Here is a 24887-nt window from a genome sequence, read left to right as displayed (position 1 = left end):
CAATGCGTCTCATTGTGAGCTTGTAGATTTATTCATGTATAATCTGGTGTCATGCTGCGTTCATCTAGTTTAATGTTTTATAAACAGATCTACAAGCTCACAATGCGTCTCATTTTGAGCTTGTAGATTTATTCATGCATAATCTGGTGTCATGCTGCGTTTATCTAGTTTAATGTTTTATAAACAGAGTGATTTATAGACTACTTCCACTTGTATTTACTCATTTTGTCCACATGAGGGAGACAAAGGCCTTTGAATATAGACAGATGAACGGAGTCAGATGTTTGCAAAGTGATTACAGTCAGTTAGTTCGTTTATAGTTAGTTAGTTTGTTAGTTAGTTAGTTAGTTAGTTAGTTCGTTTATAGTTAGTTAGTTAGTTAGTTATTTAGTTTATAGTTAGTTAGTTTATAGATAGTTTATAGTTAGTTAGTTAGTTAGTTAGTTAGTTTATAGTTAGTTAGTTTATAGTTAGTTCATAGTTAGTTTATACTATAGTTAGGGAGCAACACTGGTAAAGTAACTAGACTGTATATTATTATTTACTCATTATATTAACTGTTGTGATAGTTATATACTGTATAAACAGTAGATAGACTGTATATTATGATATTAACTGTTGTGACAGTTATATACTGTATAAACAGTAGATAGACTGTATATTATTATGTACTCATTATATTAACTGTTGTGATAGTTATATACTGTATACACAGTAGATAGACTGTATATTATTATTGACTCATTATATTAAATGTTATTATAGTTATATACTGTATAAACAGTAGATAGACTGTATATTATTATTGACTCATTATATTAACTGTTGTGACAGTTATATACTGTATAAACAGTAGATAGACTGTATATTATTATTGACTCATTATATTAAATGTTGTGATAGTTATATACTGTATAAACAGTAGATAGACTGTATATTATTATTGACTCATTATATTAACTGTTGTAATAGTTATATACTGTATAAACAGTAGATAGACTGTATATTATTATTGACTCATTATATTAACTGTTGTGATAGTTATATATTGTATAAACAGTAGATAGACTGTATATTATTATTGACTCATTATATTAACTGTTGTGATAGTTATATATTGTATAAACAGTAGATAGACTGTATATTATTATTGACTCATTATATTAACTGTTGTGATAGTTATATACTGTATAAACAGTAGATAGACTGTATATTATTATTGACTCATTATATTAACTGTTGTAATAGTTATATACTGTATAAACAGTAGATAGACTGTATATTATTATTGACTCATTATATTAAATATCCCATCAAATATCCCACAAGTTACTGGTGTGACGGTTCCCTATATTAGGTTATATGTTGTGTAGTTGCTATATGTATTTCATCTTCATATGTTTCACTTAGGTTATGTGGTTATGAGTTGTGTTTGCTTTGCCGTTCTAATTGTTGTTTCTATTTGGTTCCTAGGACTTGGGGAGCAGAGTGATGCAGGTCATCAGGCTGATTGGCCCGGGTGCTCACGCCCCTATAAAAAGCCTGCTCCCCAGTCCTCTTGGCAGATCCCTGTCCTCTGCACCTCCCTGGCCGGCACTCCTTCCAACATTTATGTTAATACTTACAACACTCACACTACACCATCCACTCATTACATGACTGACTACTGATTTCCACACCTCATCTGTTTATTTCTACTTTGTTTGATTTGTGTTTTAATCATTAATAAACACTAAAGTTACTTCTTACCTGCGTCTCCCTTGTTTCTATGTTCCATGGTTCCCCTAGGCCAGGGTCAAAACACTGGTGTTGGGAGTGACCTTTCTTATCATGTAGATTCACTCTGAGAGTACAAATGGAACCAATAATGGACCCATTCCATTTATACTCCTACACTCTCAGACCAACAAGTGTTGTTCAAGGTTCAAGGTTGTGCTTTATTGTTACATCTTGTATACAGGTGAAGCTTTCTTCAGACAATGCAGCAGCATTGTCTGTATAATAAGTCAAGAACAAAAAAAAGAGTGACAACAAAAGGGAAAAAAAGTCAGTAATTTTATACTTATAGGATGATAAAAAATAAAAACAAAATAACATCAGGGTTTTTCAATAGCTGCCACTTTACTTTTGTAAACAGCTTCACAGACAGTAGCCTATATTCTATATACAGCAGTTCAGTTTAACAGTTAGTTTTAGTTTAACAGTTCAATTGTACAAGAGACAGTGCAAGAGATAGACAGGAGAGGGGAGGTGTGAGGGGGGGGGGTAGCATTTCCTTTTGTTTTGGTTTATTTTGTATTCTTGTCAGATTGTTCATGTGCCTGATTACGTATACAAGGAAAGACACTTTTTAGCAGTCTGTTGTTGCCTGTGGCTCTGAGACCAGTGGTGCAAAGTAACTAAGTACATTTACTCAAATACTGTACTTAAGTACAATTTTGAGGTATTTGTACTTTACTTGAGTATTTCCAATATCCAATACTTTTACTTATACTCCACTACATCTCAGAGGCAAATATTGCCCTTTTACTCCACTACATTAAACAAAACAAAAACTTTAGTTACTAGTTACTTTGCAGATATACATTATTAATGTATAAATAGCCACTTCAGCCCCTATTTTATACTTAGGCTATTTGAAAATAGCCGATCTACAAGTTCACAACGTGTCACATCGAGCTTGTAGATCTGCTATTTTCAAACATTTTATACTTTTACTTTTGGTAGCCTACTTTAAGTAGGATATTTTGATGCCAGTACTTTTGAACTTTTACTCAAGTAGCATTTTGAACAAAGGCCTTTTATTTGTAACAGAGTATTTTTATAATGTGGTATTGATACTTAATGTGGTATTGCTATTTTTCTTTTTTTTATTCCACCACTGCCTGAGACTATCGTAGCCATTTTAGGAAGTAGTCTGTCCTTCCTATCAATCATTTAGCCTTGGGACCCCCTGGGGGACCCCTGGAACCCCATGTTGAGAACCACTGCGGTACTGTGCATGTTCCCCCATCAAAGAAAACCTCATGTACATCCTGGCTTCACTTAGAGCAGCATTGTGCAGCAAAAGAGCAACAATTAAACCCCGCCCCCAAAGACTTTATTCTTCCCATCATGGCCCAGTCTAGTCTAGTCCACGGTCCCTGCATGAGGCTGCTTGTTAAAAAAAGAACCGCTATTCTTTTAATCATGGAAAACCATCTCGCTTGTTGTGATTCTAATCACTACTTTGGAAACTAAAAAGGCAAAGAGAGAGAGAGAGAGAGAGAGAGAGAGAGAGAGAGAGAGAGAGAGAGAGAGAGAGAGAGAGAGAGAGAGACAGAGAGAGAGAGAGAGAGAGAGAGATGGCCATGGCTTCTATCATTTAATCAGCGCTTCTCGTAATCACGTCTGTGTCATCCAATTAAATTGCCCCTCTTGCCAAGAAGCAGGAAGTCCTACAGGCTTTGACCTAATCAAATGCATCACGTTGTTGTACCAGGCCCTCCACTTCATCCAGGGGGCCTGACTTTCACACGACCTTCCCTGAACCATCAAGATCTTCTGGGTGAAAATTTGATTAAGAGAAGGACAGTAAGTCCTGAAAACCACAGTGTTCCCCCCCCCCCCCCCAGCCAGTCAGAGATAAAAGATAACTCCTGTTTTAACTGATTATCTTCCTTTAACCCATGCAAACCGGGAACACATCTTTGTATTAACCACTTTAACCATTATTTTATACTTTGGCTATTTCAAAAATAGCAGATACACAAGTTCACCGAGTGTGAGCTTGTAGATCTGCTATTTAAAAACAAAAAGTGAACATTTGTGCAAATCTTTGAATATCTATATATTTTTAAGCGAACATTTTTAACTCATATTTGCCTCTGGGGGGGTCCCTGGAACAAAATATTTTGAGATGGGGGTCCGCGGGCCAAATACGTATCACTTTGGGGGTCCACTGATAATATAGCAACATAAGTTTGTTTTTCTTCAGAAAACTGTTTAGAAGACATTCGTAGAATCCCCAGAAGCTGCGCTATATGAGCTTGAAGATCTGCTATTATTTTGTGTTAAATAGCAAAAAAAAATCTAAAAATGACACAGATGCGTTCCAGGTCTTAGTGGATTAAGTGCTCTCTCAATCAAGGAGCTGGCTGGGTTCTCTGCTTTACATACTGGTCTGAGGTCTGCTGTGTGGACACTGGGGGAAAACGCTCCCCGGAGTCTGCCGAGAAACGGAAGTCTGGTCGTTTTGTTCTCATGTTATTGTTACTTAAGGCTTGTTTTTATTATTCTAGCTTTTTACTCCTTTTTCCCCCAATTGATCAGGGGTCGTCTCCATGCTGACTTGTGGTGGATATGTTTTGTCAAAATTAATTTTTGCCCCCACGAACACGAAGCCCCCAGCCAGTCAGAGATAGAAATATAACTCATTTTTTAACTGATTATCTTCCTTTAAGTGCTCTCTCAATCAAGCAGCTGGCTGGGTTCTCTGTCTGCTTTACATACTGGTCTGAGGTCTGCTGTCTGGACACTGAAGACGCTCCCTGGAGTCTGACAGGAAACGGAAGTCTGGTCGTTTTGTTCGTGTATCCTATGTATGTGTTTACCGTGATTATTATATATAAGTCTCTCTGGATAAAGAGCGTCTGATAATAATGCCTACATTTGTAAATTGTGATGAACTCAGGATTTTACAGTGCGCTTAAGTACATCTACTCAAGTATTGTAGGCTACTTAACCACAATTGTGAGGTAGGCCTACTTTTACTTGAGTATTTCAAATGTTTGCGTAATATACTTTTCTACCCCGCTATCATTAAAGTGATGAAAACATGAATGCAAACGGACCATACTACTGTACATAAGGAGTACTGTTATGTTTGGTATTACAGGTACAGTATATTTTTTGCTCTATAGATGAACGGGTAGTACCAGAAAAAAAGCGGCCTGGAAAAAACAAGATCCCAGGTTCAATTCTCGCTCATTGAATTCAAACCGGAAAAAGCCATTTCAGATTTCTGTGTTGGCTATTAAAAAATAGCAGACGTACAAGCTCACAGCGCATCACTTTGTGCCACGCTGCGAGCTTGTACATCTGCTATTTTTTAAATCCTTTTTTGAAAAATATATATCAATCTGAGTGTCCTTGGCACCAAAATTACATTTGCTTTAGAAGGCATCTTAGAATCAGCCTCAGGTAAGAAGGACGTTTCTTATGGAAGAATGTCATTTGTTTTAACAAGCAGAGTGACCGTGTTGCAGCCGCTGTCCTCACAGCATACATGGTCAACTGGCGGCCCGGGGGCCACATGCGGCCCCCACCTTCACTTAATGCGGCCCACAGGTTAATGTCAGAATACTGATATATTACAGTTCCAAACATTCAAACATGACCCGCTTTAATTACTTCAGTCTATATTAGTAGCTTAATGACTAGTATTAAGATTGTATTGTCTTTTTTATGTCCAATGTATTTGTATTTAAGTTTAAGTTAACATAAGTATATCTAAATGCATTTGAAATTAAATACAAATGTTACTTTTCCAATTAATAAATAGCAAACAAAAATTCCGGATTTTTTGTATATAATTTTTATTTTTCCATGCCCCCCCCCCCTTTTTTTGTACATATATTTTTTAAATGCTTTTTTTTGTACATAGTGGTATTTTTTCTGTATTATCTGTATTTTCATGTTGATTTTTGAACTGTTTGGTTGCTACTATATATGTCTATGAAATTAACTCAAGGACCCCAACGGAAACAAGTCCGCAAGGACTTTTTTGGCCGGACCTTTTAGACAAAAGCATTATAAATGTAACTGTGTTGTTTTACATTCTTTTGCCTAATACATTTTCAATCAATAAATCAATTCCAATTCAAATATAGCAAAAAAATAGCAGATCTACAAGCTCAAAACGCGTCGCACTGCGACGTGTTTTGAGCTTGTAGATCGGCTGTTTTTGGCTATACTTTTGTGTGACATAGAATGGCGAAAAAAGTAAAGATACAGAGAGACAGTATATGCAATGTGGCCCTCCTCTGGAGTTATTGTGGAAATATAGTGGCTCTCTCCATCATCAAAGTTGCCCACCCCTGCCTCACAGCAACATGTAGCGAGTGAGGGCCTTGGCAGTGTCTCAGCATGCTCAGAGAGCTCTGGAAACGTCTGTCCATCTTCATTCTGACCGAATTCACAAAGGTCGTTCTCCACTACAAAACAGCGGCCTTTAGTATCCTTTGTCTCTTCCTCTTTGAAGCGCTGCTGTGGTTTTGCCAGATATGCCATTCTAAATTAGCCTGGTAAACCCCCCCGTGTCGCAAGCTTCTTCCATTTGACAGAGTCAGGTTAATTCTAAATGGTCTTATACAAGGATATGTGCTAAAGATAAAGGACACACAAATAGTTGCAGAAGTCTTCCATAGATGGCATTATCTAGGCTACTTGCTTAAACTATGGCAAAGAGAATTTAATACTAATGTACTGTAAATAAAGAATATGAATATGAAAAATAGAAGCATCTCTGGTAAAGTGGACACTATAAGAACGGTCTGAGAGAATTGATCCTGGGATATTGTTTTTTCCAGGCCGCTTTTTTGTTTGTTCTACAGGAGTAGCAGTATGTCCAGTACATTGGTGTGGAAAGTGGCTGACTAGCATTGAAAGAGATTGAATGGGAGGCAGACGAATACACAATAATACATACATTTGACAGTCTATAAATACTGCTACCACAACGCTGTGTGTGTGTGTGTGTGTGTGTGTGTGTGTGTGTGTGTGTGTGTGTGTGTGTGTGTGTGTGTGTGTGTGTGTGTGTGTGTGTGTGTGTGTGTGTGTGTGTGTGTGTGTGTGTGTGTGTGTGTGTGTGTGTGTGTGCGTGCATGCGTGCGTAAAAGTCCGGATCATAAAATATACTTGAGCAAAAGTACAAAAGTATTGGTATCAAAATGTACTTCAAGTACCAAAAGTAGATTGTACTCATTATGCAGAATGTCCCATTTCACAAGTTTTCAAATGTATACAAATCTTTTGAAAATAGCAGATCTACAAGCTCACAATGCGTCGCATCGCGACTTATTGTGAGCTTATAGATCGGCTATTTTCAAATGGCCGAAATGTATATAGGACTGAGGTTGTTAATGTATGTTTTGTAATAATAATCAAAATCTATAAAGTCTCTAGTAACTAAAGTTTTAAAATAAGTGTAGCGGAGTAGAAGTATAATATTTGCCTCTCAGATGTAGTGGAGTAGAAGTAAAGGTACAGAAATTTCAAAATACTCCAGTAAAGTATAGAAAAAATACCTCCAAATTGAACTTAAGTACAGTACTTGAGTACGTGTACTTAGTTACTTTCACCACTTGTGAGGAGAAGTATTAAAAGAAAAGTTTTCCAGAAATAAACCCAGTGTGTGCCAAATCCAAACTTCTCCCAAACAGCCCCACATGTGCCTCTTCTCTCTCTCTGTGTGTTTGTTTAGAAGCTTCATAATGTATTCAGAGCCTTCATAAAGGAGCTGGAGAGTCTCTGACTGTCGGCTGGAAGCCAGCATGTCATCGTCATTGTGATGATGATGATGATGATGATGATGATGAGGAAGAAGAAGGCTTGATGGCCGCCAGCTGCATCCTGTGACCGGCGTTACAGACGCTGCATTTGTCTCTGTCAGCCCCTCGCTGCCCGCCTGCCCGCCTGCCTGCCTGCCCACCACTCCGGTCCAACCCCTCCCATCCCACCCACCCCACCCTCACACATCCACCATGAAAGGCGCTGGCTAGCAGCCTCCAAGCCCAGGCTTTTTGTACACACGCACACACACACACACACACACACACACACACACACACACACACACACACACACACACACACACACACACACACACACACACACACACACACACACACACACACACACACACACACACACACACACACACACACACACACACACACACACACACACACGTTCGTATTAGGCTATTATACTTGTGAGGACGTAAACATTTTAGAACGCCATTGAAAATAGCTGATCTAACAGGCTCCACGTTGTGAGCTTGTAGATCGGTAATCTCCGAACTCGACAGATTCTGCTAACATTTTCATAACTCCATCTCGAGTCCACGGCAGCAAAAAAAATGTGAAAGATGGTCCTTGCGCTAAATTCTCGAGCAATACAAATACGCGATTTAGTGCAAAGGACCATCCGCTCACTTGTTTAGCTGCAGTATGTACTCGGAATGGAGTTATGAAAATGTTCTACTAGCCACTCGTTCTAGGACATAATAACATCAGATAAAGGTAAGAAAAAGGCTAGTCCGGAATTCTCCTTTAAACATGTTGATTGAATATTTTATTAGGCAAAAAATGTAAAATACTTTGTCTAACAGGTCCGTTCATGAAAGTCCTTGCGGTCTTGTTTCCAATGAGGGCCTTGGTATTCAATTCATAGACATAGTGGCACCACAGTTCAAATATCAATACAAATAATACAGAAAAAGATAACACAATATACAACAAAAAATAAAAACATAAAAAAAAGGCGGGGAAAAAACTATAAGAACAGGGGGGGGGGGGGGTCGGCTGTCTAACGGGAAAATGGTAGCCTACTACCTCCTCTTTTGGCCTCCTGAAAGGTGAGTTTTTAAGGCTCTTTTAAATGAGCCCAGCGAACTGCATTTTTTGAGGGATGGGGTTAGACTATTCCAGTCTTGGGTGGCAGTGCTGTAGAAGGAGAATTTGCCCATGTTTGTTTTATGGGTGGGTGGTACCAAACTGTTGTTAACGCTCCCTCTAGCATTGTGACTGTGGGTGTCGCTATCTTGCAGTGTTGTTGTTGGTAGGAATAAAACACAGAAGCACCCGGGAGGAAGTGGACGTGAAAAGGGGAGGAGCCAAAACGTTTCCTGTTTTAAACACACAAAAGGAGGCGGGGCAGCATGGTTCCCAGGTTGGTAGATCGGCAATGTTTCTGTGTCTGACATCACCGCACAACTATAACATAGGGAAAACTCCAATCGCCAACCCAAACCCTAACCTTTAAAGCAGTGGTTCTCAAAGTGGGGTCCGGGGACCCCCAAGGGATCCTTGAGTTGGTCCCCAGCAAAATGAGTAAATACAGCCACAGTCATTTTAACCACTTTGACCATTATTTTATACTTTGGCTATTAAAACATTGCAGATCTACAAGCTCGTAGTGCGGCACCGAGTGCCACGCTATGAGCTGAGTGCTATATGTGCCGCTATGAGCAGCCAAATACATATCATTTTGGGGGGCCTTGACATGAAAAAGTTTGAGAACCACTGATCTAAATGACTAATCATACCCCTAACCACTAACCACTAACCTCTAAGTGTCTTATACCCCTAACCCCTACCGGAATCTGTTCCTAAATGTAAGCCTAACACTCCAAATAAATATATATATTTTAACCATAGAATAACCACTTATCTTGTGAGCGCCAGGAAAATAGTCTTCACTGTGTCTATTTCTCAAATTCGGCCCTCACAAGTATAGTACTGATTGATTGATGTAGTTTATTTAGTAAGACATGAGAATAGTACATGACAGTACATGGAAGTACAAATTCACAATACAAGGTCTACTAAACTGGAAACTCTCATTAAGCACTGAGCTTGTTTAAGATGAGATCCCCATGCACACAAATCATGATGAAATATAAGAGGCAGGCAGATATACACACTACTATACAGAATGTCATACAATCAGCTTTCAGGTTACTGGTATGACGAGAGAAAAAAATAATATATATATATACAAAAGAGGAAAATTAAGGAGGGGGGGGGGGGGTAGGGGGGGGTAGGTTAAGACTTAGACAGGGGCCATTTTCGAATTGCAGCCTCCTGAAGGTGTATCTTTAGGGCAGTTTTGAAAGTGAGTAGGGTTTTACACTCCTTTACTCCTTTTGGTAGGGCATTCCACATTTTTGCTGAATAGCATGAGAACGAGTTCATACCCTTAGTTGAGCCAAATCTGGGTTGAACATGATCAGTGGAGCTGAGCTACACAAGTGCACACGCACACGCACACACACACACACACACACACACACACACACACACACACACACACACACACGCGCGCGCGGTTTGAAGAGCGGCCCCGGCCGGCCCTCATTGGTCAAAGAAGCCGGTGTGGCTCCGCCGCCAGGCTGCGGTCAGGCTGTGTGAGTGGCACTTCAGATGGCATCTAGCTGGGCTGGTTGCCATAGAAACGCCTGCCTGCCATCGCCCCGCACGTCAGTGACGCCGCCCGAGGGGTCCTCTCTCCTCCTGTAACATCTGCACCCCTCGCCACCCACCCACCCGTCCGTCCGGGCTGGCATGGAGCCCATGCCAGCCTAGCCCAGCTAGCCGCTGGCGTATTCATCATGACACCGGATGACGATGCCACGTATACGCTGGCGCTGCCCGCACGCCTGTGCCAACGTCACTCAGCTGTGGGCAATCATCCTCTTCCCCTCTCTCTCTCTCTCTCTCTCTCTCTCTCTCTCTGTGTGTCGCTCTTGTCTCTCTACCTCCTGCCCCTCCTCTTCCTCTGCGGTCCAATGAGGATCTATTAGGAAGTGTTGTGCCACCCTGTCATTTCCTCCACACAATGCCACCATGTGTCCTCAATGCCACCATGTGTCCTCAATGCCACCATGTGTCCTCAATGCCACCATGTGTCCTCAATGCCACCATGTGTCCTCAATGCCACCATGTGTCCTCAATGCCACCATGTGTCCTCAATGCCACCATGTGTCCTCAATGGCACTCTGGAAGAATCCTTTGTGTTAACCCGGTCCCAGTATACTGAATGCATTTGAAATTAAATTAAAAAGTTACTTATCAGGATTCCAATTAAGAAATAGCCACAAATAATTCAACAAAAGTAGCAAAAGCAGCAAAAGTAGCAAAAATAGCAGATCTACAAGCTCAAAACGTGTCGCACTGCGACGCGTCTTGAGCTTGTTGATCGGCTATTTTTGCTACTTTTGTGTGACAGTATAGAATGACGAAGTAGGGCATTCATTGCGAGGAAAAAAAAGTTAAAATACAGAGATAAGAGGTGTCTGCCCGACAGTATATGAAATGTGTCCCTCTGGAGTGAGTGTGACAATATAGTGGCCCTCTACTTCATCATACAAGTTGCATCACCCCTGTCCTATAGGCAGAGTGATTGAGGGGCGGTACCTACCAGCAGTAATTGAGGGGCGGTACCTACAGTACCTGCATTCCTCCTCGATCACCCCAAAATGATGACTGCTGTGTCTGATCACCAAGTAAGGACACCTGGGTTCTGATCAGCCTGCATTGGGCCATAAAATGCTGAAGCTCACCTCAGCTCAGTAAGGCTTACTCTTCCTCTGCATGCATGATGGGACACGGCCGGGCGTTAAGACACAAACTCCATTATTTTCCAAACTTTTGAGTTGAAGTTAAAGGTAGGGTAAGTGATATTTTTTGGTTTTCTTTCTTAAAAAGGTTAAAGTAGTATATTCTGATAGTAATCATTGCTACAGAGCGTTTGTTCGGTCACAGGGGTCTCTCCAGCTCTTTAGTAAACAGAATATAGTAAATTTTCAGGTAGGTGACAACATTTAAACCAATCAGGAAAGAGCACTGAAAATGCATTTTCTGTTTAATAAAGAGCTGGAGAGACGTGGGAGACTCTCCTTTTACTGAACAAACACTCTATAGCAATGAGTACTATCACAATATAGAGCTATTTAACACTTATTTTAACCAAAGTAAATTACATACCCTACCTTTAACTCTGTACTAATGGACTGTTCTTTCTGTTTTTAGGCGACCTATGCGGCGACCTATACGACTAAATGATGAATGTTGATGAAAATACCCCGAATGGGAAGATGGTTTAAGTTTGGCTGCATCTATTACCCCACCTTTGTTAAATACCCTGAATAAACACCTTTTCTTGTGAATCCCAGCACTCTCAGCGTCTTGGTGTTGATCAGCTTCCACAACACGTTTGAGGTACTTTTAATTTACTGGAGTATTTCCAATTTTCAATACTTTTACTTCTACTGCACTACATCTCAGAGGCAAATATTGGACTTTTTTTTTTGATTGAAACCTTTATTTCAGGGAAATCCATTGAGACCAGGGTCTCTTTTTCAATGGTGCCCTGTGTACAAAAAGACATTTACAACAGTGGTTTTACAGATGTGACAAGGACAACAAGGTACATATAAAAATAAAAAGGTTGCAAAAGTTATATATTAAAACCATATATTACACCAAGCAGGTGCATAGATCTTCTTCCAATATAAGGTCAGCTAAAAATCTTTTAAAAATAGCAAAAGAAACAAGGGCATCTAACTTCAGCTTTTCTTGACATTCGTTCCATATATATGGAGCATATACACTGAAGGCTGTATCTCCCAGTTTAGTACTGGTTGTGGGCACCTTCAGCAAAATGTTATTATCTTGAGATCTGGTACCATGACTTGAGGTATTGGGTTCTAACAGTTTTGTCAAATACAGGGGCAGTTTGCCAAGTAGTGCCTTGTATGTAAACAGGGTGACATGTTGCTTCCTTCTAAGAGCCAGGGAAGACCATCCTACTGAGGTGTACAATGTGCAGTGATGAGTCCTGAAACCTGCACCTGTAATAAAGTGGAGTGCACTGTGGTAGATTGCGTCCAAGGGTTTTAAAGTGCTGTCTGTGGCATGCATATATAAAATATCTCCATAGTCAAATATTGGCATGATTGTAGCTTGAATGACCCTCTTTCTATTTTCTTGAGAAAAGCAAGATCTATTTCGGTAGAGGAAGCCAATTTTAGGCTTAATTTTCTTAGCTAGATTTGTTAAATGAGTTTTAAAAGAAAAGTCCTCATCTAGCCACTTAGAAAAGTCCTCATCTAGCCACTTAACTCCATTACGATTATTTGAAAACTTTAGTTACGAGTTAGTTTGTAAAACATACATTAACGACTTAAGCCCTATACACTTTGGCTATTTGAAAATATCTGATCTACAAGCTCATAGTGCGCGTTGTGAGCTTGTAGATCGGATATTTTCCAAAGGATAATTTTTTAACATGTGAAAATGTGTGATATGGGACCTTCTACATATTGAGTAGTTTCTACTTTTGGTACTTTAAGTACATTTTGATACCAATACTTTTGTACTTTTACTCAAGTTTAATTCCGGAGTTTTACTTGTAACAGAGTATTTCTACAGTGCAGTATTGATACATTTACTTAAGTAAAACATTTGAGTTAAATAAAACACAGGACAGCAGTGTATCGTGTTGGAGACGTTCCCTTCTTTCTCACTTGATTATTTTTGCTCCAGCATCATGTTCAGAGAACTGTGTGATGTATTTTATTTCATATGAGTTATAGGTATGAGGCAGTTATAAAAACAAAGCAGCATGCTGTTAAGAGTTCATTTAATCGACTAAAACTATGACTAAACATGTTGGTCGACTACCTATTTTTCACTGGTACGTCGTTGTCGGCGACAACTACGTAAAAACAAAATAAAAACGAAGCTATGATGACTAAAACTGACTAAATATACTTAGAATTTTGTCCACAAATAAAAAGTAGACTAAAATGTGAAGAGATCCAGGAGAACTGAGACGAGTCATTTTATGCTTGGCTGTGTCACAGGTCTGAATAGCAGATCTACAAGTCGAACGTGTTGCAGCGCAACACGTTCTGACCTTGTAGAGCTGAAATTCTCGGCACAAAGCTAAGTATGAATCAGAACACCACCCCGCCAAAATATTTTTTTTTCGACTAAATCGACTGTAGATTTAATGGACTAGAATCTTATGATATTTAGTAAATTAAATCTAGACTAAAGCTAAAACTTTTCAGAATGACAAAACTAAAATCTAAATGTGCTGTCAAAATGAACACTGATACTCTATATACTAAAGTATCAGCTATTTACATTTACAGGTTAAAAGCAGATATAGTAACAGATACATGAGCTGCATCGACAGAACAGAACATGTAGAGTCCTGGTACAAATAGTCTCATGCAGGTGAGACACAAAGGACAGTATAGTCCCACATAAAGGAGAAGTAATCTGCACGAAGGAGAGCGTTTTCAAATGGGACTAAATGGACCCTTTGAGTCCATTTTAGTCCCATCTGTACACTCCCAGGGTTAAACACTCAGTATTACACACTGAGCTCTCTGAAAAGGAACAGCTTGACCTTGTGATTTTATGTTCCAAGCAATGAAATGAAACAGCCTGTTGGAAGAAAAGGTAGAAGTACTTGTGTACTTATTGTGTGAAGACCTGTTCACATCCTCCTGGCCTTTTGTAGAATGTTCACTGAGGCCATGCAGACCCCAGTGTTGATTTTGACAGAAATTTTTTATTTAGTTTTAGCCATAGTCTTTTGAATACAATTCTGTTTATTTTAGTCTCGTAAAATCTATTTTTGGCTGGCCGTGGGGACATCGAAATGGCTGATTTTCACTTAGCTGCATGCCAAAAATAGCAGATCTACAAGCTCACAACGTGTCGCAGTGCGACGCGTTGTGAGCTTGTAGATCAGCTATTTTCGGTCTGTGACAAATGCGCGCACCCATGATGACTTTATTTTAGTTCTACTGGATCTCTTCTCCACTAGTCTTAGTTCTACTGGATCTCTTCTCCACTAGTCTTAGTTCTACTGGATCTCTTCTCCACTAGTCTTAGTTCTACTGAATCTGTTCTCCACTAGTCTTAGTTCTAATGGATCTCTTCTCGACTAGTCTTAGTTCTACTGGATCTCTTCTCCTCTTGTCTTAGTTCTAATGGATCTCTTCTCCACTAGTCTTAGTTCTACTGGATCTCTTCTCCACTAGTCTTAGTTCTACTGGATCTCTTCTCCACTAGTCTTAGTTCTTCTGGATCTCTTCTCCACTAGTCTTAGTTCTTCTGGATCTCTTCTCCACTAGTCTTAGTTCTACTGGATCTCTTCTCCTCTAGTCTTAGTTCTACTGGATCTCTTCTCCACTAGTCTTAGTTCTACTGGATCTCTTCTCCACTAGTCTTAGTTCTACTGGATCTCTTCTCCACTAGTCTTAGTTCTACTGGATCTCTTCTCCCCTAGTCTTAGTTCTTCTGGATCTCTTCTCCACTAGTCTTAGTTCTACTGGATCTCTTCTCCTCTAGTCTTAGTTCTACTGGATCTCTTCTCCACTAGTCTTAGTTCTACTGGATCTCTTCTCCACTAGTCTTAGTTCTACTGGATCTCTTCTCCACTAGTCTTAGTTCTACTGGATCTCTTCTCCACTAGTCTTAGTTCTACTGGATCTCTTCTCCACTAGTCTTAGTTCTACTGGATCTCTTCTCCACCAGTTTTAGTTCTACTGGATCTCTTCTCCCCTAGTCTTAGTTCTAATGGATCTCTTCTCCACTAGTATTAGTTCTACTGGATCTCTTCTCCACTAGTCTTAGTTCTACTGGATCTCTTCTCCACTAGTCTTAGTTCTACTGGATCTCTTCTCCACTAGTCTTAGTTCTACTGGATCTCTTCTCCACTAGTCTTAGTTCTACTGGATCTCTTCTCCACTAGTCTTAGTTCTACTGGATCTTTTCTCCACTAGTCTTAGTTCTTCTGGATCTCTTCTCCACTAGTCTTAGTTCTTCTGGATCTCTTCTCCACTAGTCTTAGTTCTACTGGATCTCTTCTCCACTAGTCTTAGTTCTACTGGATCTCTTCTCCACTAGTTTTAGTTCTACTGGATCTCTTCTCCACTAGTTTTAGTTCTACTGGATCTCTTCTCCCCTAGTCTTAGTTCTACTGGATCTCTTCTCCCCTAGTCTTAGTTCTACTCTCCACTAGTTTTAGTTCTACTGGATCTCTTCTCCCCTAGTCTTAGTTCTACTGGATCTCTTCTCCCCTAGTCTTAGTTCTACTGGATCTCTTCTCCCCTAGTCTTAGTTCTACTGGATCTCTTGTCCCCTAGTCTTAGTTCTACTGGATCTCTTCTCTTCTAGTCTTAGTTCTACTGGATCTCTCCTCCACTAGTCTTAGTTCTACTGGATCTCTTCTCCACTAGCCTTAGTTTTACTGGATCTCTTCTCCACTAGTCTTAGTTTTACTGGATCTCTTCTCCACTAGTCTTAGTTTTACTGGATCTCTTCTCCACTAGTCTTAGTTTTACTGGATCTCTTCTCCACTAGTCTTAGTTTTACTGGATCTCTTCTCCACTAGTCTTAGTTTTACTGGATCTCTTCTCCACTAGTCTTAGTTTTACTGGATCTCTTCTCCACTAGTCTTAGTTTTACTGGATCTCTTCTCCACTAGTCTTAGTTTTACTGGATCTCTTCTCCACTAGTCTTAGTTTTACTGGATCTCTTCTCCACTAGTCTTAGTTTTACTGGATCTCTTCTCCACTAGTCTTAGTTCTACTGGATCTCTTCTCCACTAGTCTTAGTTCTACTGGATCTCTTCTCCACTAGTTCCCACCCAAACATTCTAGTTTTTATTTGTTGACGAAATTGTCAATATATTTAGTCTTAGTTTTAGTCATCGTAGCTTAGTTTTTATTTAGTTTTCGTCAGTGAAAAAAGGTAGACAGACATTTATCGTCATAGCTTTAGTCGAGGAAATCAACACTGCCAGACACACTGCTGTGTTCACATGATCTAACCTTCAACACAGCTCTTTATTTAGTGACAGTAAAGTGGCCTCAGTGCTTCTCTGTACAGTTTGTCCTTCTTTACCACCGTGTTCAAATATCTGCCGTCGGACAGAAACCAACTATGTTCAAAATATGAACTATTCAGGAAAAAATTAAAGTCTGTATGTTGACTGTATACAATGTCAGATTTGTGAAACCCACAGACAGACGTAAAGGCTGTTCAATAGCACTGATTTATACACAATAAAATGAGATAGCAGGTTGTTTGGTCAGATGCTATAAGTTCATTGATTACCTGGTATCCTATAGTTTCAATGTACAGATTATTATTTTGACCGATGCTAGACATTTGACCCCTAACCGCTCCTCCCTGAGCGTTCATCATCCTGGCCATCTGAGCAGCCAACAGCTGGGTGAAGGTGAAACTAAATGAATAAAAGTCCACCTTAGACCAGGGTCCCTGGCCTAGTGTCCTAGACTAGGGTCCCTGGCCTAGACTAGGGTCCCTGGCCTAGTGTCCTAGACTAGTGTCCTAGACTAGGGTCCCTGGCCAAACAGTTTTGGACACAGAAGGTTTCCTCTCCGACAGTAACGATAATCACTCTTATCATATGATCTTATCAGATGATTAGCGTAGCGTCTTATCAGATGATTAGCGTAGCGTCTCCTCCAGTATAAAGTTGAGGCAGCGTGGACCCTAGATCAGGCAGAGAGGCTGTGGTGCAAAAAGTACTGAAATGTTTTATCAATACTGCAATGATGAACAAAGTAAGTCCGGAATTCAAAGATTACTTGAGTAAAAGTACAAAAGTATTGATATCAAAATGTACTTAAAGTACCACAATTAAAAGTACTAAAATGTTTGAAAATAGCTGTCAAGTTCATTCCCAGTTCAGCTCCAACCAACATCAAGGACAACTCGGGATTAAACTCAATCAACTTCTTTATTTTTCCAACTCTCATATTTCATTTCGGTTGGCTTCTTTGTGTTGATTGGTCAATCATTAGGCAGGTTGTAAACCTTAAAAGACAGAAAAAACAAGGTTTAACAACTTTGCCGTTTTACAACAAATTAGGGTATTTTTTAAACAACTCATATCTCCAAAACTTAGGGTTTCAAACAATAAATGTCCTAAAACAATTAAAGCCCTTAGGCCAAACAAAAGTGTCTTTAACCAATTCATGCCTTAAACAAGTTATTAAAGTCAATATGTGTAATCAAACATTTTAAATGAATTAACCAGTCTAAATGAATCAACCATTTAAGTCCTTTAAATGAAATAAAGACATCTTAGGAAAAATAGCTGATCCACAAGCTTGTATATCAGCTCTTTTTCACTTAGCATTTTAAGCCTTTTTTAACATGGCAAATTCATGAATTCCACATTTTAGTAGTCTTAACTCAAATAAACCATGGTACTTTCATGAATTTTATACATTTAAATTTTTAAATAAGTAACAGAATTATTAACCTTTTTAACTGTGTATTATTTTGCATTTCATACTTTTCTTTCCAAACACAAAAAGAGGACAATGCTATACTTAATGTGTTCCTTAATTTAAACTTAACCAGTTAAACATGAACACATAAGCCACATTTCAAACACATAAGCAGTATTGCAAAACAAAGTAAATAAAACCAGTTCACCGACCATTGGCGTCTTTGGGCTGAACTTCTTTGGTAGAACTTGGAGTTCCTTCTCTCCTCTATGAAGTGTGTTTGTATAATGACTGAGCACCTCCATTCATTTTCAGGTGCTTTCTGATCAGGTAATGAGCGGCCATTTTGCTGCTGCATTCTGGGAAATGTAGTGTAGAGCAGGGCAGTAGTGTAGAGCAGGGGTGTAGTTTTGACTATACATGGGCCAGGAAGAGGATTGGCACTAGGCTCTCAGCACTAAGTCAAAGCTCCCTTTCTGAGTCTTGACTTAACAATAGCAGATCTACAAGCTCGCAACGTGTCGCATAGTGACGGCTACATTCAAACATCCTAGGTATACAACAGGGCTAAAGTGGTTAATGTACGTTTTATAACGTAATAATTTATATCTGCAAAGTAAATAGTAACTAAAGTTTTCAAATAATTGTAGTGGAGTAAAAGCACAATATTTGCCTCTGAGATGTATGGAGTATAGAGGTAAAAGTTAAGACAATTGGAAATAGTAAAAGTACCTCAAAATTGTACTTAAGTATACAGTAGTTACTTTACAACACTGGAGACAGCAGGTGCTCTTTTATGAGTATAACAGTTTTGTGGACATGTGAGTTGTTTCTACCCGACAGAGAGGACGTGGGGTGGGGTGGGGGGCTCATGTAAGGTTCCTGGTGGGTTATTCAGTATGAAGTGATTTATCCTGGCGTAGATGCTGCTCTGCCGGGGATGTGAAGGCTATCCGAGTCATTCCGACCAGGAGCCCATCAGCCCCGCTGGCTGACTGATGGTGACAACCAGCTCTAGACTGCTGCAATGTTGTAGCAATGAGAGAGAGACACTAGCAATGACAGAGAGACACTATGTAGCAATGAGAGAGAGACACTATGTAGCAATGAGAGAGAGAGACACACTATGTAGCAATGAGAGAGAGAGAGACACTATGTAGCAATGAGAGAGAGACACTATGTAGCAATGAGAGAGAGAGAGACACACTATGTAGCAATGAGAGAGAGAGACCCGCTCCATCATTTATTAAACACTACTGGACCTGTCCTGTCGCCCTAATATATACCTTCCATCCTCTCTCTCTCTGTGTGTGTGTTTGTGCGTGCGTGCGTTTTGAATTGGCATCCGGGGAGAGTGTGTGCACAGTTTCGCAGCAACCGGGCCAACAGTGCCGGAGATTAGCTGCTCACAGACAGATGGACGGACGGACGGACGGACGGACGGACGGACGGACGGACAGGACGGACAGACAGAGTGTGTGACAGAGCCTTTCGGCCTGGTGGAGACAATAAGTCATTTTTGAGGTGAACTCCTCCTTTAATTCATGTATAACTCATACAGGGTTGAGGGTGAAAATTGGCCTAAAAAAAAAAAGGCAAATAAAAATTGCATTCATAAAATTGCAATCCTAGTCAAATGTTTACTTTTGCAGCAGTTATATGAAATAAACCACTCATCAGCCCCATAAGAAAAACCTTTGGTTACATTTGTGCAATTTTTGTAAACTGCATGAGCATTGTGCTGTGTACAGTAGCTGACTGCAGTCATACGCACGCACAAATGCAAGCACACACGCACGCACGCACGCACACACGCACACAAGCACACAGATGCTTGCACACATGCACTACACTACACAGGTGTTTTGTGTGCCTTCTGATTGCTCTGCTCATCAACTTGGCACCGACTTTGAGTCACAACAAAACCCTCCAACAGCAACAATGAGTCTGTCTGTGTGTGTGTCTATGTGTGTGTATGTGTGTCTATTGGTGAATAATCAGTTTCAAAGGCCGAACAAAAGCTGCAACGACACACAATTTGAGAGAGAGAGAGAGAGAGAGAGAGAGAGAGAGAGAGAGAGAGAGAGAGAGAGAGAGAGAGAGAGAGAGAGAGAGAGAGGGGCTACTAGACAGTGTTAGAGAGCAGCGCGCCCTGCCTTCTGTATAGAGAGCTACAGTCTGTTCATCACTAGAATAATAGCGTTTAAAATAGTGTTATAAGAGAGAGAGACACACACACACACACACACACACACACACACACACACACACACACACACACACACACACACACACACACACACACACACACACACACACACAGAGAGAGAGAGAGAGAGAGAGAGAGAGAGAGAGAGAGAGAGAGAGAGAGAGAGAGAGAGAGAGAGAGAGAGAGAGAGAGAGAGAGAGAGAGAGAGAGAGAGAGAGCAGCGCAGCCTGCCCGCTGTATGGAGCTCCAGTCTGTTCATTCATCAGTATAGAATCACCTCCACTGTGTCTCCATTCTCCACACAAAGGACCGGAGGAGGAGAGACTCAGAGGCAACTTATAGTGCGTAGGAGAGGAGAAGAGAAACCCAGACGATCCAATCAAATCATCACGATTCAGACCCCTCCTCAACCTCCAACCAGAACCAGAAACCAAACCCATCCAACCCGTCCTCTTCTGAACTATGATGACAAGAGCTTCACTTTTCATCTGTGGATTAATTCTCACGCAATAACAGCCCGTTTCTTCTCCCTGCGTCCTCCTCGTCGCGTTCCTCCGTCTCCAAAGTGTCATCCATCATCTCGTCCTCCTCCTCCATGTGGTCATGATGGGGTGCATCAGAGTTCTCCTGTCCTGCGTGTCTCGGCTGCTGGGGGTCTCCTTCTCCTCGACCACCGTCCTGTGAAGCTATAACAGGGAGGGGGATCCGGATCGCACCGAGGAGTGGATTTATGGTCCGCTAGAGAGACGAGAGAACCAGCTGCGCGAAAGGAAGGAGAAATCTGTGGGAAGTTTTGTTTAGATCTTTTTGGAGGATGCAGGTGACCTGCTGCTGTGCCGTGTTGTTCCTCACTCCTCTGTACCTGGTGAGTTAGTTTACCTTCATCCACTCATCTCTATTCATCTGTACCTGGTGAGTTAGTTTACCTTCATCCACTCATCTCTATTCATCTGTACCTGGTGAGTTAGTTTACCTTCATCCACTCATCTCTACCTGGTGAGTTTAATTCATCCATTCATCTCTATTCATCTGTAGCCTACCTGGTGAGTTAGTTTACCGTCATCCACTCATCTCTATTCATCTGTACCTGGTGAGTTAGTTTACCTTCAGTGAGTTAGTTTACCTTCATCCATTCATCTCTACCTGGTGAGTGTAATTCATCCATTCATCTCTTCAAGTGCATTTAAACACCAGAGTAAAATCACAGAGACCAACCGGGTGCCTCAGAGGAGATGCACATGTTTTAAAAGGTGTATTTCAACGGCGCTCTCCGTGGTCCTGACTGGGCTCCGTGGTCCTGACCGGGATCACGTCGGGTTGGCGCTGGAACTCCCCATGGTCCTGACGGACCACACCATATATTTACACTTAGTTCAACGGAACTATCCTGTATATGTGCTTCTAGGATCAGCGGGAATGTAGACTTTAAAAAAGGCAGAGGAGATCAGAGCACTCGCACAATGTGGAGGAGGAGGAAAGGACGTTATCCTCTTCTTCTCATTTAGACCCCCCTTTAATACACATTGTATCACTGTCACACCACTGGGTATTTTATACTGGGTATTTTATACTGGGTCATTTATCCGTCACTGTGTCCATTTTCTCAAATACTTCTGCCATGGTTTTATATATATATATATATATATATATATATATATATATATATATATATATATATATATATATATATATATATATATATATATGTGTGTGTGTTTTAAACCTTGCGTAAAATCTCACCGCATCGACTAAAGCTTTATTCATATTACGAGCCTTTGATCTCAGCCTCAAAACGCAGGCAGACACGCTGAGCAATAGAAGCAGCAATGTGATTTATTTAAGGATCAAATTAAACATTTTAAGGTCACTTTCCGTGACACATGGTCTGTATAAACTCGTACTGAGCGTAATCATATATATAATAAACCCACTGCGTAATAACCTGCTGAGAAGCGGCATCCCGTGTTGGAGGATGTTCCATCAACATTCCCAGGAAAACCCAGCGTTTTCGCTCCGAGAAACAAAGCCACATATCTGCGTATAGATGCTGTTGAAAGCAGTGGTTCTCAAACTTTTTCATGTCAAGGACCCCCAAAATGATATGTATTTGGCCGCGGACCCCCATCTCAACATATTTGTGTTCCAGGGACCCCCCAGAAGCAAAGGTTTGAGTTTAAAAATGTTCGCTTTTAAAAAATACTATATTATTCAAACATTTGCACACATTTTCACGATTTTTCAAAAAAATAGCAGATCTACAAGCTCATAGCGCGGCACTCGGTGCCGCGCTATGAGCTTGTAGATCTGCTATTTTTTGAATAGCCAAAGTATAAAAGGTTGAAGTGGTTAAAATGAATGTGATGCTATATTAACACATTTAGCTGGAACCCCCGCCCCCCCCCCCCGGACCCCACAGGTTGAGAACCACTGTTTTAAAGAATATAAGCAACAGCATTTTAAGCAAAGTGAAAACATGACCACAGACATATAACCAAGTGAATCTATCTGTTAAACTTTAACTGCCAGCCTGTCTGTCTATCTGTGCTGCTATTCATAGAAACGGTCTCATGGGGGCGCCCTAACAAACGGAAAAAGCCTCCTCTCAGGTCAAACACAGCAGGTCTGCCGTTCACTTCAAATTGAATGATTCCCTTGAGTGATGAATTGAAACAGACACAGAGTCACATAGTAGCTATAGAGGGCTTGTAGCCTTGTTGTTCCATATTAGATTTTTAACTACAAAGATTCTTGGCATGTTGCTTTTAAACCAGGTGTTTTAGTAGAAACGGACTTTAGGTGAATTTTCTATCCATCTTTTTTTCTCGTTTTGTTATTTTGAAAACCAAGATTATAATTGAAGGAAACTCTCACAACAATTTGACTCTTTCATGTTTTTTTTGTTTTTTTTTTTCAAACGAGTGGTATGTCATATAGAATATCACATTTGACATGCATTGGCCCACGAATTAATGTTTATATCATTATGAACGGAGGCATTCATATTTCTAAACCCGTGCAAACTGCAGATAAAGCGGGTCACTTTGAAAGGTAACCGTTGACCCGAGATGTTTTTAAATCTAAATCACATGCATGGAGCAGAGAGAGAGAGAGAGACAGATGGACAGCTTCTAAGATCAAACAATAAAGACCAAAACGACATAAATAGAATGTTCCTTTTCTCTTTACTTGGCCCCGAGTATAGCCTATGAATGTCAATATTAGGAAACACATTGTATTACAGCATTTTTTTTGTTTGGTAGTGTTTGTTGAGGTGTTTATAGCTCAAAGTCATTTACACATATTTAGCCTACTTAAATGAATTAACAAGGTTTATCTATTTATTTGTTTGCATTTCATAAAATTAGCTGATTTTGTTTGGCTGTCAATATGAAGTTATATGCCCTTTAATCACACACATATTTCATTTTAATTCACTCACATTATTATTCAAATGATTGTGTCAATTAAAATGTTAAATAGACCCCATTACAGTATCACTTAACGTGTACTCATGGGTCATGGTGTTTGATTTGTTGGCGGGGTGCCCCTGGCCTAAAAAATTTATTTATGAAACTTTAAAATCAGGTGTGGATTTTGTAGCCTGTATTCTCATGAATTCACACATTAATTACTACCGTCTTCTGGCAATTTGTATTCTCGTTAATTCACACATTAATTACTACCGTCTTATCCTCAATTTAGTGCGCATGATTTCTGTGACTGATTGATTTTTAGTCTGAGATGTATAGAATTTACGGTCCTTGGCCTTTTTTACAACTCCTATATACTCTCACATGCCACTCATAAGAGGGTTTTCTGCGTTCGAGTACAATGGAGCTGTCCTCGGTCCTGAATATCACGGCGTTAGGTTTACATTGTATTTCACTGGAGCTCTCCGCGGTCCTGACTGCAGAGATCACGGCCGGTTTGCCCAGGAACTCTCCGTGGTCCTGAAACCCACAGTGCAATTTCCCCTGCCTGCAGCATGACCCCTTACCGTACCTTTTCATTAACATTATATATGCAGTCATCTACTCTGCTTTAAGGAAGTTATGGACAGTATTTAGAGACATTTATTTTCTCTGCAATTCTTTTGACATTATAGAATTAATACAAAACAATAAACATATCTATATCCAGAGAGTCCAGGCGATTTAAAATAATAATTTGGTTATGTTTTGTCAGCTTAAAGTTTATGCAGCTGAATTATTTCTCTATAACCTACTTTTGTGAGTCTTTGAGGCTGTTTGTTGCTTTATCAAAAATGTTCCCCTCTGTGTATTTCAGCCTGAGGAAACTCTAGAGAACAGCCCATGGATTTCTTTTTAAAATTCGACTTTATGTTGATTGGACTGTGTTTATAGTGAAATTGTAAAGTTAATTTTCAGTATTTTTAATTTAATTTAATTTTACAATGATAATATGACACGTTTCAGAAAAGGAAAAAAAGAAAACTATTACAAATAAATGTTTACACGTAAGAGGCACGCTTATGGCATCTTTTAAAAAATATCGCCTATGCCAACATAAAATTATTCCGCCACCAATAAATCCTATAAGCCGCATCATTGTCGAATTGTAATGCCAGGGAAAAAACATCGAAACCTCTGCATCGTCTCTGTCTGTCTGCTG

General features: G+C 40.0%; 2 protein-coding genes across 2 annotated transcripts in view; one reads left to right on the top strand and one right to left on the bottom strand.

The window, feature by feature from the left end:
* LOC308094783 (protein NLRC3-like) overlaps positions 1-18349 on the bottom strand; it is a 293741-nt gene extending 275392 nt beyond the window's left edge. The window contains exon 1 of the mRNA XM_080441610.1: positions 18259-18349. The gene's annotated coding sequence lies outside the window, so the exon portion shown is untranslated. The remainder of the gene's footprint in view (positions 1-18258) is intronic.
* Positions 18350-21069: 2720 nt separating this feature from the next.
* Positions 21070-24887, top strand: part of nxph1 (neurexophilin 1) — a gene marked incomplete at both ends in the record, with an annotated part of 94460 nt that continues 90642 nt past the window's right edge. Inside the window, one exon of the mRNA XM_080441939.1 lies at positions 21070-21120. Within this exon, the coding sequence (XP_080298065.1) occupies positions 21070-21120 (51 nt within the window). The remainder of the gene's footprint in view (positions 21121-24887) is intronic.

The sequence above is a fragment of the Gymnoscopelus braueri genome, assembly GCF_963280865.1.
Source record: "Gymnoscopelus braueri genome assembly, chromosome: 11".
In the NCBI taxonomy this organism is placed as follows: domain Eukaryota; kingdom Metazoa; phylum Chordata; class Actinopteri; order Myctophiformes; family Myctophidae; genus Gymnoscopelus; species Gymnoscopelus braueri.
Note: the sequence above shows the minus strand (reverse complement) of the source record. Positions and strands in the feature narration are given on the sequence as shown.